This window comes from Gasterosteus aculeatus, chromosome 1 (assembly GCF_964276395.1).
Source record: "Gasterosteus aculeatus chromosome 1, fGasAcu3.hap1.1, whole genome shotgun sequence".
In the NCBI taxonomy this organism is placed as follows: domain Eukaryota; kingdom Metazoa; phylum Chordata; class Actinopteri; order Perciformes; family Gasterosteidae; genus Gasterosteus; species Gasterosteus aculeatus.
The window spans coordinates 24,167,384-24,184,619 of record NC_135688.1 but is presented as its reverse complement, the minus strand read 5'-3'; the positions used below and the strand labels follow the sequence as shown (position 1 = coordinate 24,184,619).

At 46.9% G+C, this 17,236-nt stretch overlaps 2 protein-coding genes and 1 long non-coding RNA gene across 5 annotated transcripts; 1 reads left to right on the top strand and 2 right to left on the bottom strand.

Annotated features, from left to right (window-relative positions):
* Positions 1–592: 592 nt before the first annotated feature.
* atp5pf (ATP synthase peripheral stalk subunit F6) lies at positions 593–2,674 on the top strand. The gene is made up of 4 exons (XM_040185660.2): positions 593–704; positions 1,291–1,460; positions 1,974–2,098; positions 2,456–2,674. The coding sequence occupies exons 2-4, from the start codon at positions 1,291–1,293 to the stop codon at positions 2,482–2,484; spliced, it is 324 nt and encodes a 107-aa protein (XP_040041594.1). The 5' UTR covers positions 593–704; the 3' UTR covers positions 2,485–2,674.
* Positions 2,675–5,491: 2,817 nt separating this feature from the next.
* Positions 5,492–6,995, bottom strand: LOC120824713 (uncharacterized). The gene is made up of 2 exons (XR_005713037.2): positions 6,856–6,995; positions 5,492–6,679 (listed from the first exon to the last, which is right to left on the bottom strand). It is a non-coding gene; the product is annotated as an uncharacterized LOC120824713 (long non-coding RNA).
* A 189-nt stretch (positions 6,996–7,184) lies between these two features.
* jam2a (junctional adhesion molecule 2a) lies at positions 7,185–16,383 on the bottom strand. Of its 3 annotated transcripts, none has more exons than XM_040185612.2 (11): positions 15,998–16,383; positions 12,102–12,167; positions 11,843–11,953; positions 11,097–11,246; positions 10,812–10,999; positions 10,628–10,730; positions 10,316–10,423; positions 10,170–10,182; positions 8,957–9,028; positions 8,261–8,294; positions 7,185–8,142 (listed from the first exon to the last, which is right to left on the bottom strand). In XM_040185612.2, exons 1-11 carry the CDS (start codon positions 16,047–16,049, stop codon positions 8,104–8,106), a joined length of 936 nt encoding a protein of 311 aa, XP_040041546.2. In that variant the 5' UTR covers positions 16,050–16,383; the 3' UTR covers positions 7,185–8,103. The 3 variants fall into 3 exon arrangements, with proteins under 3 accessions (XP_040041546.2, XP_077954295.1, XP_040041554.2); XM_078098169.1 differs by having other exon boundaries at positions 11,097–11,738; positions 15,998–16,364; XM_040185620.2 differs by lacking the exon at positions 8,957–9,028.
* Positions 16,384–17,236: the final 853 nt, after the last annotated feature.

The following is a 17,236-nucleotide window of genomic DNA, read 5'->3' as shown; positions in this document are numbered from 1 at the left end:
CTTTGTGTTATGGCTAATACACACATTCTATTTTTGTGCATCCTGTTTTATCTGCTAGTTTTGTGTGTTAATCCCTGGTTATGAATATCTAAAGATATTAATGGGATACTTTTAAAGAAACATGTTCAGTCAGTCTTTGACATAAACTGCACACTGGACAGGTATTTAGTGTATTTCTCAAGGACACAATAGAGTGCTTTCTGACCCATGTTTGTGTGAACCCCCTCCGAAACACCCGTTTAAGATTGCCCATGCCCCCCCTTCTGATCCGGGGAAAGAACTGCAATCTACTTTACGATCACATCCTGCCAATGTGCCCCTAAGCAAGTCACAAAGGAAATGGCATGCAGTAAAAGTAACTGGTTTTAGATCATTACAATTTAACATTAATTAATTCAAATTTACAAAAGTAAAACGGTTTTCCACTGTTTAATAAAACCCCAATACTGTTTGTCCTGGTGTGATTATCTCAAGTCAAACAGCAACAGACCATGTTAAAATGTAATTTAATTAATCGTATATTTTACATTGAGCGATTTTGGATAATTGGTCATTGTCATTAAAATGTCATTTAAGCTCAACCTAAATGTGCGCATTGCTGCGCAAAGGAGGCACAGTGTTGACGTCTCCGAACACTACAACTCTCCCACAATCCACCGCGGTAACCCACATTTGGATCCTGTACTGAAAGTGTCAAACCCAAGGTGAGTAACGTCTCAAGTGTTTTAAATTCTATTAGACGTTCAACTCTGCCCCGTTTGTCGTAACGACACGTTTTCATCAGTATGTGCAGTTATTATCTTCACTGAGTATTACGTTGCCATGACTTTCTGCAGCACTGTGGACACCGGAGGACGCTTGAACACTAAAGCTTTCTTAGCCTGTTAGCATTAGCAAGTGCTTAGCGTTAACGTGAGTTAACCTAACGCCAACTGATCAAAGGTCCACTAAAAAACGACTTTGGGAGATGGCGTTGTGACAACTCAATAGTTGTGTAACGTTAGGTGTTATAAATAGCAATATAACGGGGCACTTGGAAAGTAATGTGACGTTGATGGCCAATTCAAAGTCATTCCGCTAACTAGCGTTAGCTAACGTTAGTTGGGACGTTAGCAATGCTAGTGCTAATGTTAACGGTATTACGTTTATCTTATAGGATTCACGTCGTTCATTAACACGTTACGTTAGCAGATATTTCCTAATGCTAGCTAACGTTAGCTAACCGTTTTCTTTTGCCAAGCACAACGTAACCGGTGGGCTTTTTTTTTCTTCTTTTGAATCTCCTTTCAGATGGCACTCCATCGGTTGTTCCAGCTGTCCTCCGTGCTGCGCTCCGCCGTGAGCCTGACCCTGCGCCGGAACATCGGCCTCTCTGCGGTCGTCTTCAACCGCACCAAGGAGCTCGACCCGGTCCAGAAACTGTTCCTGGACAAGATCCGGGACTACACGACCAAGAGCAAGTCAGTCGATGACATGAAACACTTTTCTGTTCAACGTCATCCCTGTGAAACGTGTCCAAACTGAGTCCAGATAGAAGGGAAGAATCGTTTTGCATGTCGACCAATCTATCAGCAAATATTTGCTACGTTTGCTATTATGGCCCTGTTGGCCACTAAGGTTTAGCCAATTTGATCTTATGTGTTGGTCATTTCATGCTGGTCTCGATCAGCAGAATCCAGCTGCTCATTCATTGGAGAAGCCACTGGCTGGACAGACTCGGGCATGACAACGGTTGCTATGCTCTGTTTGAGCAAGAGATGATGAAGCACTCAGAATTCCCTCCTTAGCGTGCAGCTCGTGCTGCAGTCGGTTGCTCAACCAGACATGAACGACAACAAAATCATTTTGGTATATGCCCAGAATTTCAAAACCTGCAATCGGATTGGAGTCCGTGCTGCTTACGGATTTGCATCTCCTACACTGCGCGGTGATGCTCATCTGTGGAATGTAATTTGGTGCTTTTGCTCTCCCAGGTCTTCTGGGGGCATCGTGGATTCCGGACCAGATTACCAGAAGAACTTGTCTGATGAGGTAACCAAACTGCAGAGGCTCTACGGCGGAGGCGACATGGCCAAGTTTCCTGAAATTAAATTCACAGGTCAGTTTACAGTGTGTACTGTGAGTGTTTTTGTGAGCCAAACAGTCTGCTCCCCAACTGTTCTAATGCAGACTGATGGATAATAAAAAATAGTTTGCAGTTAATAGCCTAAATAGTGATTTGGCACAGCTTTGGAATTGACATAAAATGTGCTTAATTGGACGTGACTGAGATTTGAGAACCGTTCCCTCTCATCAAGACTGTATTATTGAATATTGATCTCGCTAGTTGCTACTTTATTGCTGTAGTTTAGAGTTCTAATCTAATTTCAAGTTGTTGTATTGTCTCGTACAGCTGTGATGTCTGTTTTAACAGACCAACAACAATCACTAACGGTTCACTTTTTATTTTCTCCAGAGCCCAAGTTCGATGAGCTGGCCAAGTGAATGCTGTCCATGTTGTATATCTCCTACATGTCACAAATATGTTGTATTTAATAAAAAGATAATGGATTGAACCACAATACACAGCCTGTCATTAGCTGTTGGAAGTCGCATGCTGTTGTATGTGCGGTGGAAATGCATTAAAGGCAACAACAAAATGTCAATAAAGGGAGGTGAAGCTTGGATAACAGTACACACCTTCTCCGGCTTGATCTGTGGGAAATATGGAAGTCTTTTTCCAAATTCTGCCTATATTTATTTTTGTCCACGGATATTTAGCCATTCTGCACTTTACTAAGTAAATATAAGCTCGGTGGGACTGTGTCATTGTTTTGCATTTGCATTTTTTAAATGATTTCACTTATTACGGGAAGAAAGATATCCACGCTTTTCCTGGCTGTTTGTGAAAACGCAATTGCCGCCTTTTATAAATCAAGAATGAACTGTGATCAACAGCATTTCTTTAGGAAACCAGTAACCGCATACTTCCAAAATTAACATGGTTATACTATAAAAACGTGTCATAACCTGTTCGTCTGTAACGTTTTACTTTGGAGAAGATGCTCACATGTAAAGTCCAGTTCTTGCCATTCTCAACTTCTGGAAAATCTAAAAAGAATCATATTCTAATTGAGTCAAAAGAAAGTCAGTAAATCAGTATAAAAATATGCTACGTGGGGGAAAAAAACACGGTGTAGCATGTTGAATCTGTGAAAACCGTCATGGTAGTGACGTTGAAAAAGACCAGCCTATAGTTTATGAACCCAACTCTCCTTTTGTGTTGTCAACAAACCTGTTGAGTCACCAGCAAACACACACGTTGTTCTCTGTGTGCGTCTGACTTGTCAACAAGCACCTCGCCTCTGTAGGAAGCACATGAACAATGAGCTCATCTATGATGCTCCGTTTCCTGTGTTTGACCTTGAGGTTGTAACTTTTTTTTTAACATGCAGTCCTATGACCTTTTTTGACATACTATGACACTTTTTACAACATGCTATACCATGAACTCTTTAGGCATTTTATGACATGCTATTCTGTGGCTTTATTAAGCGACCTTTGAAGTCAGTTAACTAATTTACATCATAATTGTGTAGGATTACGTACATGAAAGTAACACGTTGAGTGTGTGGTGAAATAGCGCAGGTGGAATGTAGAAGGGATGCAGTTCAAAACTGAAGACTGTAAGATCAAGCCCAGGTGAGGAACTTAGTGAACGTGTTAGTTTTGAGGTTATCCTGACAACCTCAAGGTGAAATACACGAAATAAAGCTTTGGTGGTACTTGTGGTAGAACAGTGCAGGGGTTAAGCACAGAGGCTGCACTTTAGAACTTCTCACGTTCAAGCCTGCTGAATACTTACATTATGGCTTCGAAAGTGTGGCACGGTCAAATGTGAGACTTAAGAAACGTGTATCTGGTGGAGTAGTGCAGAGGTTTAGCACACATGCTGCAGTCTAGGAGCACTTCAGTTTAATCCTCCTCTCAGAGGTTGTAGGTTCAAGTCCTGGCTCAGGAGTATGGAAAACTTTTCAGGTTCTTCTCGAAAGCTCAATGTTAAATACGAGAAACAAGCCAATGAAATGTGAGCCTAGTGGAATAGCACAGTGGTTAAACACAAGGGCTGCAGTCTTGAGAACCCGGGTTCAAAACTAGCCTGGTGACATCAATGTTGAGTAGAAGGGATGCAAAATTGGGAATAATTGGACCTCAAGGTCATTGGAATTAGAAAGGCAGCAGATGAGGTAGGTCCAATCTGCACTACGGTGTGTTGCGGTGGGGTTCTCCCCACCGGTAGTTTCGTGACAATGTGGCCTGGGGGTTATGCATAAAATCATGACTGACAGCTGGAGTTTTGGAAGTAATATATGCATAAATCTTTTTACAAATTTAAAACGAACGTTCTGTTTGACTAAGCAGTGCAGCTCAGTACAATATGTGAGTAAACCAGCAGGACCAGTGCTCGTCACTGAGTCAGTAGTGCTGGTAGACCTGCAAAGAACTTAATATATTTTTACCTACTTTTTCAAAGATGAATCTTCCAAAAGTACCACCAGTCCCCATGATTTTATGCATAACCCCCAGGTCACATGGTCCCGAAACTACCGGTGGGGAGAACCCCACCGCAACACACCGTAGTGCAGATTGGACCTACCTCATTGCTGCCTTTCTATTTCCAATGACCTTGAGGTCCAATTATTCCCAATTTTGCATCCCTTCTACTCAACATTGATGTCACCAGGCTAGTTTTGAACCCGGGTTCTCAAGACTGCAGCCCTTGTGTTTAACCACTGTGCTATTCCACTAGGCACATGTTTCATTACCTCGTTTCTTGTATTTAACCTTGAGATTTCGAGAGGAACCTGAAAACTTTCCAATACCAGAGCTATGCCCGTCACTGGACTCGTACCAACAACCTTTGAGAGGTTGAGAGTAGGTTTATACAAGTATTCTGGGTGTGCAGCCTGTGTGCTAAACTCCTGCAGTATTCCACCACACTTATATCCACTTGGCTTCGGTTCTCGTATTTCACCTTGAGGTTGTGAGTAGATCTGTAAAACTATTTCATACAAGAACGATAACTGGATTCAAACCCACAAACTCTGAAAGCAGGTTTGGACCTTGGATCTTTGAGACTACTGTTCCCCTGCACTATTCCACCAGCCGTTCATTAACACATCATTTATTGAATTTCCCTGCTACACTATGGCTTTTTAAAAATACTTTTTTCACCGTTTTTTTTTTACCGTTTTTCACTCTATTTTCAACATGCTTTAAAATCACCACTTTTCACTTTTTTTGAGCTTTCTTAATTATTTTAGACCGTGCTATATTATGACTTTTTTTGGTTACTGCACGTTGACAGTTTTTTCCCCAAATAATATTGTCTTGCTCTAAAGTTTTATTAAAAAAATATTACATATCACTTTTTTCAGCAAGCTTTGCTATGTCATTTTCCCACAAACCTCAACAAATCTTTGTTCATTCAGCTGGAGAAGTGCAAAAGAAAAAAACACAAACATCTTTATTAGAACGAATTTCTGTTATTTCCATCAAGAACTTTAATTATGTGTACAATTTAATTCAGAAAGCTGCAGTCTGTCAGGAAGAAACACATTTAATGCTTAATCATACGGATACTTGATGAGCCTCCCTGTGGTGCTCCAGCTGCTCAAATAAAGGACAGACACACAATAATTCATACACTAGTATCGGGTCATTTGCACACACTGCATCTCTACTCGCCTTTATGAAATGAAAATAGTCTGTTTTCCCGGATAAAGTAGTTTTATCAAATTATTTTTTAATAGTATACCATGATGTTTTAATGACCCATTTATCGCATAAAATAATGTTGATGAGCGATATAATCATGAATCTTTATAACATACTATACCATGAGCTTTTTTTAAGACATGGTGTGTCTTTTATGGCGTACTACACTGTTTTATGACTTATCTAATCCTTCATTTGTTTAATTATATTTGTATGACAGACAGGCGGTTCTATATGAAAATAGAAGAGCATTTTATTTATTTATGCCTTTTTAAGTACTTTTTCCACATGTTATACCAAGATATTCTAGGACTGTTTGACACACTACGCTACGACCTTTTTCAACTACATGCCGTAGTTAAACGTCCGCCTCACTTTAGTATGATTCCTCTCTGACATTTACTGTGTTCTTTAAAAATAATTCATTTTCACATATTTAGACATCATTCATGCTTTTCATCATGCCATAGTTCGAGTATGTATTATGTTCTTTTTTGAACATGCTTCAACGTTTCTTTATGACTATGACTTTTTAAAATACCTCCAGTATGACTCTTTTCAACATACAACTGTATAATCGATTTAAAATGCTCTGCTTTTGCTTTTAACATACTGAATATTTTTTGGCACGCTATACTATAAGATTTCCACGCTTTTTTTCACAACATACAGTACTATACACTGATGTTCTTTTACTGTATTTTGACATACTCTGTTACAACATTCCTGCTAGTGTGTGCTGTATTTTTACAAAGTATGGAGACTAAATGTAGATTTACTGGTGTCTCCTTACTCTCACTTGGTCTTCCTTTGTCGTGGATCTTCTGATGAGGTTCTTCTCTATAAGAGGACGCAGAAAAACTAAATTACAGTCGGTCATTCGACTGTTGCAGGTTCCGTCTGTGTGGAGGTCTCATCTTCTCTATGAGAAACCAACAAAGAAAAATGAGCTCCTTAAACAGTGTATTGAGAATAAATGCTGTCTATATATCCATTCATGTTATAGATCATATCGTATATACATTTTGTGCATAATGAAGGGAAAGAGGCCGCAGAAAGGATTATTGAATGCTTTCAATATTCAACATTAAAAGGTACCTGGTAATGGAAATGAAGTATCCTTTCTCAGAGCCTCTGTTGGTCTTTCAGAACTTCTTCCCAGATTCATTCATTCATTGAAGCCACATATCTAAAAATGTAAGACAAATATAAGCACCTGTCTTCACATTCAACACCGCTGTGTAGATACAACAATAATACACTACTAGTTAGGAAAGTGCAGAAATATTCAGGAATAGAATTACACAGATATGTTTTGTATCACAGCGATAAAAAAAACAAAAAAACAATCATACAATAATATTTGAGTTTGAGTGTTAAGTAAAAGTACATCAAAGTGGTATCCAAGTACAAAAACGGCCAGTAGGTTTTAGAATAGAAAAACATTTTATTACATATACACCATTGAAATAAAACTCTGAACAACCCATTCACACACCGTCTAAAACACACTCTCCAGTTTGATAAACATTAATAAACAGTGGCACAAAAATAGAAAGACAGAGACAAAGTAAGGCAAGTTCTTTACAAAAATGTGTGATCCATAGATAAATATGACAAATTAAAAAGGCACAAGGTATATATATATATATGTGTGTGTGTGTATATATATATATGTATATATATATATATATATTTGAAAAGACCATGCAGGCACATTAGGGTGGAATGGGGTTGGTCTCAATAGAATTGGCTGGAGTGGCTTCCTGTCCTCCCAGACTGCTTTCAATGAATGTATTACATAATACATCCATGGTTTTATGTTGTCACAAACCCAGGGCGGGGGTGGAGGGGGGGGGGGGGGGGTCCCAGGGGCCACACGACATTGGCAGATGCTGAGGTAAATTTGAGTGGTATTAATGTTGGAGTAGATTGAAAACGATGCTTTCTCTCTAAATCCCTTAAATTAAATGGTCGGTCTTTGGTAAAAGAAAACAAAAAGGTAGTGAGACCGATTGGCCTGTGGGGGGGGGGGGGGGGGGGGGGGGGACTCCACTTGTCCAAGCATCATTCATAACAAACACATTGATTGGATTTTCAACATCTGACCACCAGAGGGGAGCAGAACACCAGTGAAAATGAGCTCCATCTCCAAAGAGCAAGAACACGTCACTGACGTGAGTGAGGAGGCGCCTTCCCCCAGTCAGAGGGGGCTCACAGGGGGGGGATGAGCGGAAGGTGGAAGATGTTGGAAGATTGAGAGCTCGTCCGGAGATGAACCCCCCCCCAAAAAAAAATCAGAGGGTCCCATGTTTGGCGACGTGTTCTCGAAGGAAGGCCGGCTTCTCAGAGCATGAAGGACTGGGTGTGTTTGAAATCCTGTGGCTGAGGGACACACACACACACACACACACACACATTGAATTGTTAGGTAAAAATGAACAGCTTGTTCTTCAGCACTTTGCTCATGTCACCATGAGGGGGGGGGGGGGGGGGCACTTACTTCTTGGGGCGGAGGGACGTAGTTGACATTGGATCTGAAAGACAGAGACACAGGTTGACACAGTCACAGAGACGAGGAGACACTGGAGGCGGACAGCGGCATCCTGAGTCATTTCTTGCCCCGCATGAATAATGCACTTCATACAGTACATGGCAAACCTCCCACGGGGGGGCGGGGGGGACGTTTGTATGAAGCGAGGGGAGAGGACACGGTGTGAGATGTCGTTCGGTGGTGCGGCCTGCGGGTCGGCTTATGGAGCCAAAATAATTTGAATGTTACACACATTTAAAAACAAAGACTATTATAATATATAACGGCTAAAACTGTAAAAGGGGATTAATTAAAATAAAAAGGCAGCCAAATGGATGCGTTTTTCAATGTAGAAAATGCGTGTTACTGTTTTCATTCATTCAGAAATATTGTAAATTGGCAACAATCTATCTGGATCCTCGTGGTGAGAATTCAACAAAAAAAAGATTGCCCAGTGTAGAAAAACGTTTAATCAATGCGCTTTCTCCCATTCATCTGGTGAAATTCACACTTCGGAATGAACACAGCTCACAAAACACTTTATATTTATTTGTTCCAGAGAGGTTATGCAGCAAGCGGTCTCTTTGTATGGACGTATCGGCGTTTTACTCCCGACTCAGTAACAGGTTACGACTTATTTGTGGCTTCAGTGCGTGTCGCACTCACATGTCATCAGTTCTGTGCAGGGTTTGGCTGCTGATGTGGGCTGCACCGTGACACTGGGAGATCCAAAATGACCTGCGGGGGTGGGGGGGGCGGGGGTTAACAATAGGGGGGGCATCTTGGAGTGACACTGCACACCATGCACAACTCTAGCCGTGTCAAACCTGTGCAAAGGGCCCGTGCACATCATTTCTGTATCGAAAAAAAAAGGTGTGTCTATTTGTGAGATGGATAAAGAACCAAATAAATACAAATACATTTGGAGTCGCTGTATGTTTCCGGGCTGTCCCGTACTGAGACATTCGGGATACAGAAATGATGCACACAAATGGGTGTCATGGCATGCGACCAATCGGGATGCAGGCGAGCCAGTCACGTGACTCCACAATGGTTCTTCCACACCTCTCGCGATAACTCCACGTGCGCACGGCCTTCAGGGGACACTGTCACTTATATTTGACATCTTTTAAAAACTAAAACGTGTGTTTCACAATAACAATCCGCCCCCAGCGTCGTTGCGTGAATGAAGGCACCCGCGAGTGGTTTTGTTAACCATCGGCGGCCTCAGATCTCGTGTCGTGTCGCCTTTGGGTCTCCGTGGAGGAGCCGTGCTCTATAAATAGGAGAGGAGTCACTGACAGCTCCGGTTAGCTCAGCGGGATAAGCGTCAGACTTTAACCGGAGACAAAGAGCTCTCGCGTCAGCTTCGAGGACAGAAGCCCCGCGATGACCCGCCAGCAAAACAACTCAAGTGAAACACGCAAGTCTCTGCAGCCCCGGCCCTGCGCGGGGGTCCCGAGGATCCACGTCCGACGACCCAATCAGTTTAATTGCGTTCATTTCTTCCTACTGCCAATATCCCCCCGATGTAATGAGTCCATAATTACGTTGCACTGATTATTGCCCCCCCCCCATCCCTTATATTAGCTGTCTGCGTTGTGAGATCATCTGTCTTGGTGTGTTTGGACATGATTGATTAAAACAGATTGGTGATCAATTAAAAAAGAAAAAGAAATGAAAAAAAGAAATAGTTTCAGGTGTTTTTGTAAATCTGTCAGCGAAACACACACACACACACACACACACACAGCTGTCACTGTACACCCCTGACTCAGCACACAGACAAGCACCCTCCTCCTCCTCCTCCTCCTCAATCTGAAGAGTGTGGTATTAGCTTGAGTTTGATCACATCAGTGTTAACACCATCAGCGCTTACCTTCCCCTGTGGCCTGCCGACGGACGAGCGAGGAGCGTGTTGGAGAGAACGAACACAACGTCAGTTTGGACGAGTTAATGCAAACGCGTTGATGGATAAAAAAAAAATACAAAATAAATAAAAAAAACAAAACCAAGAAGACTCACGGCTGAAGAAGCCGCTGCGGTGCAAGAGGTACCCCCCGCATCCGCAGACCACCACCACCAGGCAGACCACCAGCACCGCCGCCACCACGGCCGAGACGTTGACGTCCTCTGGGGGGGGGGGAGCAAAGACTGAGATGAGCGGCGTGGCCCGTTTCTTTTGTCCCTACATGGACACAGCGGCTCGTCGCAATTCTAAGTTGCTCTGTGCGGGTCGTTTTTTACGACCTCGGGCTTCCACCGAAACCCTGGTTTCCTCCGTGTCCGAAACACACACACACACACACACACACACACACACACACACACACACACCTATCGTCATGTGCTTGCCCTCGCACATCTTGGGCGTTCCCACTCCGTTGGAGGCCAGGCAGCTGTACCGCCCGGTGTCCTCTTTGGCCACGGCCTTGAACTCCTGCAGAAGAGGGGAGAAGAAGACAACGCGGTTGAGCTGAAGAATACTCTTCAGATGGAATCGTGTCTTCTGCCCCCTCACCAGGACCCCCGTGTGGGGGTTGATCAGGTAGGTGGCGTTGGCGCGTCGGGGCTGCGACATCGGCTGGCTGTCCTTGAACCAGGAGTACGTGGCCGGCGGGATGCTCTGCTGGTCCCTGCAGAGCATCTGCACCACCGAGCCCGTCACCGCCGCGCTGGGGATATCGCAGGATGGGGTGTGCGGGGGCACTGGAGGACGGGACGGGACAGGGGATCAAAGAACACGTCAGCAAAACGCGGGGAAAGCCAAACCGACGCGGCCCTGCGGTTTCTCGTCCCGTCGTACCCAGGACTTTGAGGGTGACGTTGGTCTCGCCCAGGATGACGGCGTCGAGGGGGGCGCTGATCTCGCAGCGGTACTCCCCGGCGTCGTCCTGGGTCACCCTCCTCAGCGTGACGGTGGCCCCGTTGATGGTCGCGCGGTCCTCAAAGGGAGCTGCAGAAAGAAAAGGGTCAGGGAGACCCGGGGGAAACGTCCCGTCTGGCTGAAGCTTCTTCATAAAACAAATGTTACGCTGGCTTTTTTTAAACAACACTCATATTCTTGTTCAAGAAAATATGGGAGAAGATATTTGTTTATGTAAAGTCAACCCACACAGGGAGTATTATCATGTGGGATGTTAATGTTTTCATTGAGATGTTCCTCCGCTTATGATACATCCCAGACTTGACTTGACTTGACTTGACTTGACCCCGGACCCCAAGGACCCTTCACCCTGTAATTAACAGAAGCGTCCTGGCTGGCGGTCAAGAAGAGGCTGGACCCTTTTGCGATAATTGCATGATTTATTATGTATTTTAAGCCAGTAAGCTGACATCCTAGGATACAGGAGAGGGGCATTGTTTGCCGCGACACTGTGGATCAGCTTAAATATCTCATAGAGTTCATTGCTCCCCTCACGCCGTCCGGCTGGTGCTTTTCTCTCATCTGATGGAGACAGAAAAACAGCTGCCACTGCGAGCTGATTACAACAAAGGCCCTCTTCGTGAGGGAGGGTGAGGGAGGGTGAGGGCAACGGGCCACTTTCTCACCTTTGAAGTTTCCATCAAAGTAGACGAAGGACACGTCCTTCCCCTTCTTCTTCCACTCGATGCGCGGGTTCTGGTCCTTCTCCGTGCGGAACGTGCAGGACAACACCGCGTCTGGGGGGGGGGGGGGGGGACCGATGAGATATTTATGCCGCGATAGCAAAGCCGTCAGTCAGGGGCATTTTGAACTGCTATCTTTAGCCTCATGGTTTATTCCATCAGAGGGACAGTGACGAAGCTGCAGACTCCTGGGGGGTCTCACCTGAGAACTCCTTCACCTCCACCTTGTGTCTGTCGGTCGACACGGTAACGGGAAAGGAGGGGGAACCTGGTGGTGTGAAGGGGAAGAAGAAGAAGAAGAAGAAGAAGAGGGGAGGGAGAGTGGGAGATAAAAAAGAGAGGGGTCAGAGCATTGCACAGAGCAGTATCGCTAGTCGTCCAATAGGGGGCGACGGGAACCGCGACGGGCGAGCGCTTAATAGCCTTTTTTGGCGTCTTTCTCCACAAACCCACAAGGTGTCCGGGTAGGATTATTCCCTCCTCCGCATTAATCCAGCGGGGGGGGTTAAGGAGCAGCACGCCGCATGTTTTCCGGCCCGAGGGGTCGGGTCAAGGTCTTCCAGATTAACCCGATGAATGAGGCGTATTAGCCGAGAGGCCCGGCGGCGCACCGTCCCCATGTTGGCTTCCCCCGACGTGGACGCCCAGCGTCCGAAGAGGAAGCGGAAGCGGTGCCTGATTGGTTTACGGGGCGGATTATTCCCCCGTCATGCCGTTGTTAAATACGGGTTTTGACGTTCAAACGAGGGTGAGGATTAGAACAGGCTGGAAACATGCAACCGGGCCTCTCTAGAACATCTAAAAAGAGGCCTTGCATTTTGGAAATGACATAATGAATGAGAAACTGTCCTCCAGGGTTCTAATTCAGAAACACAGGGCCGTGAAAAGCATCTCACAACTTGTAATTTAGTCCAATTGGATTCAATTAGATTTCATAGCGACGTATTCCTAGAAGAAACGCAAACGCACACAAACGCACAGTGTTTTCCGGCCATTGTTCCCCGGCGATGGCATGACGCGTGCAGATTAAAATGTCCCAGACGTGCACTTAAAGACACGCATCGGGAGATGAATGTGAGCCGCTTCCTGTTTGTCAGTCCCTTCCTGTGATTGTCGCTGGATTACGATCCGCTGCAGAAGCTTTTCTTTTTCCCGTGAAGGGAGAGGGGGGGGGGGGGGGGGGGGGGGTCACACAGGAGGATGGAGGGCGAGCCGAGACAAAGGGCAGGAAGCGAGGAAAAAGAAACGCTCGCGTCTGACCACCATACAAACTGGCTTCTCTCGCGCTTATTTGCGGCTATTTTTAAGAACGGGCCTTTGAATCAAAAACAGCGTATACAATAATAATGTCATCCTGCAAATGCGGCATGAAGCATTTACAAGTTGTGTTTTTTTTCGCCCAAAAAGCTTCTTGAAGTTGGCTGAATTTACACCAGCCTCACTTACTTTCAGCTAAGTGAATTAAAGCGGCACACTCTTCCCCATCCGCTTCCCCCCCCCCTTGTGCGTGTCGACTTGCGATAGTGTAACGGGATTATCGTTCCCGGCCTCGGCCCCCGTTCCTCGCCACCCTGCGAGGAGCATTGTCTCACTAAAGGATGAGCGACGGGCCGGAGGAGGACGACACAATTAGATTAAAGAGAAGAGCGAAGGAGAGATGAGCGGCCCTAAGAATAGAATACAAATGAAGTGGAGTGGTGGTGCAGGGTGAGGCTGGGGTGGAGGTTGGCTGAAGCGCGGGGTGGGGTGGGGGGGGCGCAGAAGCATGAATAAGAGAGTGGGATTGAAGGCGAGGGAGATCCTCCGCGACAGCGTTTGGGAGACGCTCGTCACACAGTGTGAGACACCGTGAAGGGTGCTCTCTTCGAGGGGGGGAGGAAATGTGGGGAGGGGGGGGGGTTGGCGACTGACACGGAAGCAAACACGCGTAAGTTAAGAGGCTCCGAGTGTGCGGCCCTCACTACCAAAACGCTGTCGCCTTCGATGGGCTCAATTAACCGGCGAAGGCGTCGAGGCGGATGGCGAGCACACGGCCCGTTTGGATGGTGTCACAACTGCATGGTGGGTGGTGTTAACGGGGTGTGGCTCGCTGAATTAAAGGAAAGCAAAAGGCCTGCTGTCCCAGGGCTCCTCGAAGAAAGGGGATTTTGTTGGGGGGGGTGAAGGGGGAGCAGAAGTTGCTGGCCGTCTCTTCGGGGGTTTTGGCCTGGATAAAAATGGCCGAGGGGATCGGAGGCACTTTGCTTTTAGAAGCGCTCGTGACTCTGGCCCGTAGCCGGCTAGGCGCTGGCCGAGCGGGGGCCCGTTTGGACCGACAAGTTAGCGCCGTCGCTCATGGGGAGCAGGTCGAGCGAGACGCCGCCATGAATCCCACGCTGGATAATTGCTTTTTGTGGACTTCTTAGACGCGCTCTGGTGTCACTAGAAATATCCGCTGAGGGAATTCAAGTGCTTTGGCGAGGGGCCTGTTGTGGCTCTGAAGCACGCAAACGTCCAGACAAAGGCGCCGAAACAGACAAACGCGGGCGTGCGCGCTTCTGCGTGGCATCAACATCAACCGATGACTGCGACCGCTCAAACCCAGAGGGACAGACGCCCTCTCGCCTGAGTGGAAGGAATAAAGAGATGGCACGCTTTCGCTTCTTGGCACGGAGCCTTTTCTCTCGTTACGCGGCCCGTACAGAGACGGGGGGTGGTGGTGGTGGGGGGGGGGGCGTGGCCGCAGGCTGAGTCGAGGTCAAAAGCACGGCGGCGGTATTAATGAAGGCACTTATTGAAATTAACAAGACAAATGGAGGAGGAAGGGGGGGGGGGTTCCAGAAGACGTGTCCCGGTGTGATATAGATAAGGGGCATGTGGACATTTCAAGGCTGTGGGGGTACAGAAGGAAAAATTCTAAACAGGGAGGACTCTGTGCGTGTGTGTGTGTGTGTGTGTGTGTGCGCTCTCCATTTGAAACAAAGCCTCTCTGTATGACTGTAACCCTGTGAGCAACAGCTGTCCCGGGCAGACGCGTTGTGCGAGTGGGAGGTTGCGATAAGGGGTGGGGGGGGTGTTGGGTTGCCGACAGACCCTCCCAAAACATTTCCTGCTGGATTGCTTTTTTTTGTCCTTCTCTTTTCTCTTTTGAAACAATAAACTCCGCAGGCGGTCCAGTCGAGCTGCGGCGGATCAGAAACTGTTGACACCAATCAGCGTGCCAGACAATGAGTGATCAGTGTTAGGCTGTCCACAGCCAACACACACACACACACACACACACACACACACACACACACACCTCTGAACTTGTGACCTGACATGTGGCACAACGTGGACAACAAGGAGTGAAATCTGCATCGCTCTCAGTGTCTCATCACATCCATCTCACACTGCTGCTGCGCTCCAGGAGCCCAAACACTCCGCTTCCCTTTCACCTGGTGCCCGAGGTCCTTTGGGCCTTTTCTTTTTAAGGAAACATTTGTCCTTTTTTGTCCCTCTCCAGGTCTCACATCTCGGCCGAGACAAACAACTCGTCACGAGCAAAAAAGAAGAACAGTTGGAGGTTTCTGGTGGCGATCCAACCGCTGACCTCACGCGCGGATACGCCACCTCCATTGCCAAAAAACCACCCAATCCTCCACCCCCACCACCACCGCCGCCGTGCCGCCCACGCCCTCGGGCTGGAACCCCGCCAAATACAACTTTCAGGGGCCAACCTGCAGGGGCCGGGCATTGGGCACCACGGCCCACTCTCCCAGCGGGGCTTCCGCTGTGGGCCCAGGGGACTGCGGAGTGACACCACACACGATGTCAAAAATAAATTCATTTCTTATGGTTGGGTTTTTTTTCTCATGAAAATGAAGCAAAATGTTAAATATCAGCCTCCTGTGGAAACTTGTTAAAAGCATTTGAAGTGAAAGACCTTAATGAAATCAGCTCCCACCGGCTCTTTAGTATAAATTCCAGGAAATCCAGTTAGAATAAAATAAATAATTAGGAAGCACTTAACTAATCTTCGTCCTAAGCCGCATCCTTCAGAGGGAAGTGGTAAAAGGCGAACGACAGACACAGACACGGTCACTTCTTCCTAATCAACAGTTTCCATCCATCACTTACATTGCACCAGTAAAATGACCACAGGGAGACACAGGGACGTCCCCTCCATCATCGTCCACCGCTGCGGCCGAGTCGCTTCCCTGGACGGAGCGCGGAGGCGGATTCTCTCTCGCACTTGTTCCCAACTCTCCAATAATTCATCCAGCTTCCAGGGACAAGACTTGTTCTCCGAGAGCGGGCGGCGCAAGCGATGGGACCGGCACCGGGACCGGGACCTGCGAGGAGCGGCGGGCGGCGCGAGCGGGACGCGCCTCCGGCACTGATCGGTGCCCCGGGACGAGAAGTCTGGCAGGGAGCGGCGCGCCTTCGGTTACTATGAAAGACGCGGGTGGACGTCGCCTCTCGTTTTCTCTCCCTCTCTCTCCTTGGAAGGGGGGGAGGGCGGGCGGAGGTGTGCTTTCAGACGGGAGCGGGGCGGCGCAGCGCAGAGAGCGCAGCGCCGTGTCCAAGACGCGCACTGCAGCGCCAAAAGTCACGGGAGTCACCGGCGTGGCGCGCGACACGGAGCGGGTTTAAAGCGGCTCTTTGATACTCGCGCGCGGCATGGATTGAGGTCTGGATTCAATCATTGACAGAAATATTGCAGTTTATTCAAGTTTAAGGTTAAAAAAAGATCAGCTGTAATTGTGTAACAGGCCTACAATGAGATTAAGTGGAACTACACAACAACAACATCCTGCTCTTCTCTCTTATCATGAGAACCAGACTTGAAGAGGAAACAGGCACAAACATAATAGATGGTTTGGACGGAGATGATGCCTTCAAAGAGTCCACAACAACCAGACAGAGGGGAACGTGTTCGGTGCGGGTCTTTCTTTGGATGAAGTAGTTCCGATTAAACCATCAGGGAACTGTAGGTGCGCAGGCCTTAGGGAGGAATGTGAGGAAAGGTCGAGTTTCAAGGACTTGTAGACTTTCTAGTCCTTACAGATCACCGACTAGTCGGGTCTGATCACTGAGCAGACTCCAAGCTCCTCTATTATTCCACAGGGTTTTAGTATCTGTTCAATTGGAATCATGTTTGATCTTAAAACGTCGTTGGAGAACCACGACTCAGCGAGGAATTCAAATCTCTACTGGCTCTGGTGGGCTCCGAGGCATATGTCCTTGGGTGTGTCTCGCACGTTGTCACTGTGTGTTTGGGGGGGGGGGGCAGCAGCAGCTGCACATCGGCAATGTTTTCAGGCCTGAGGTTTTACGCATTCCTCGACAGACACCTGTGATTAAATCACTCTAGAA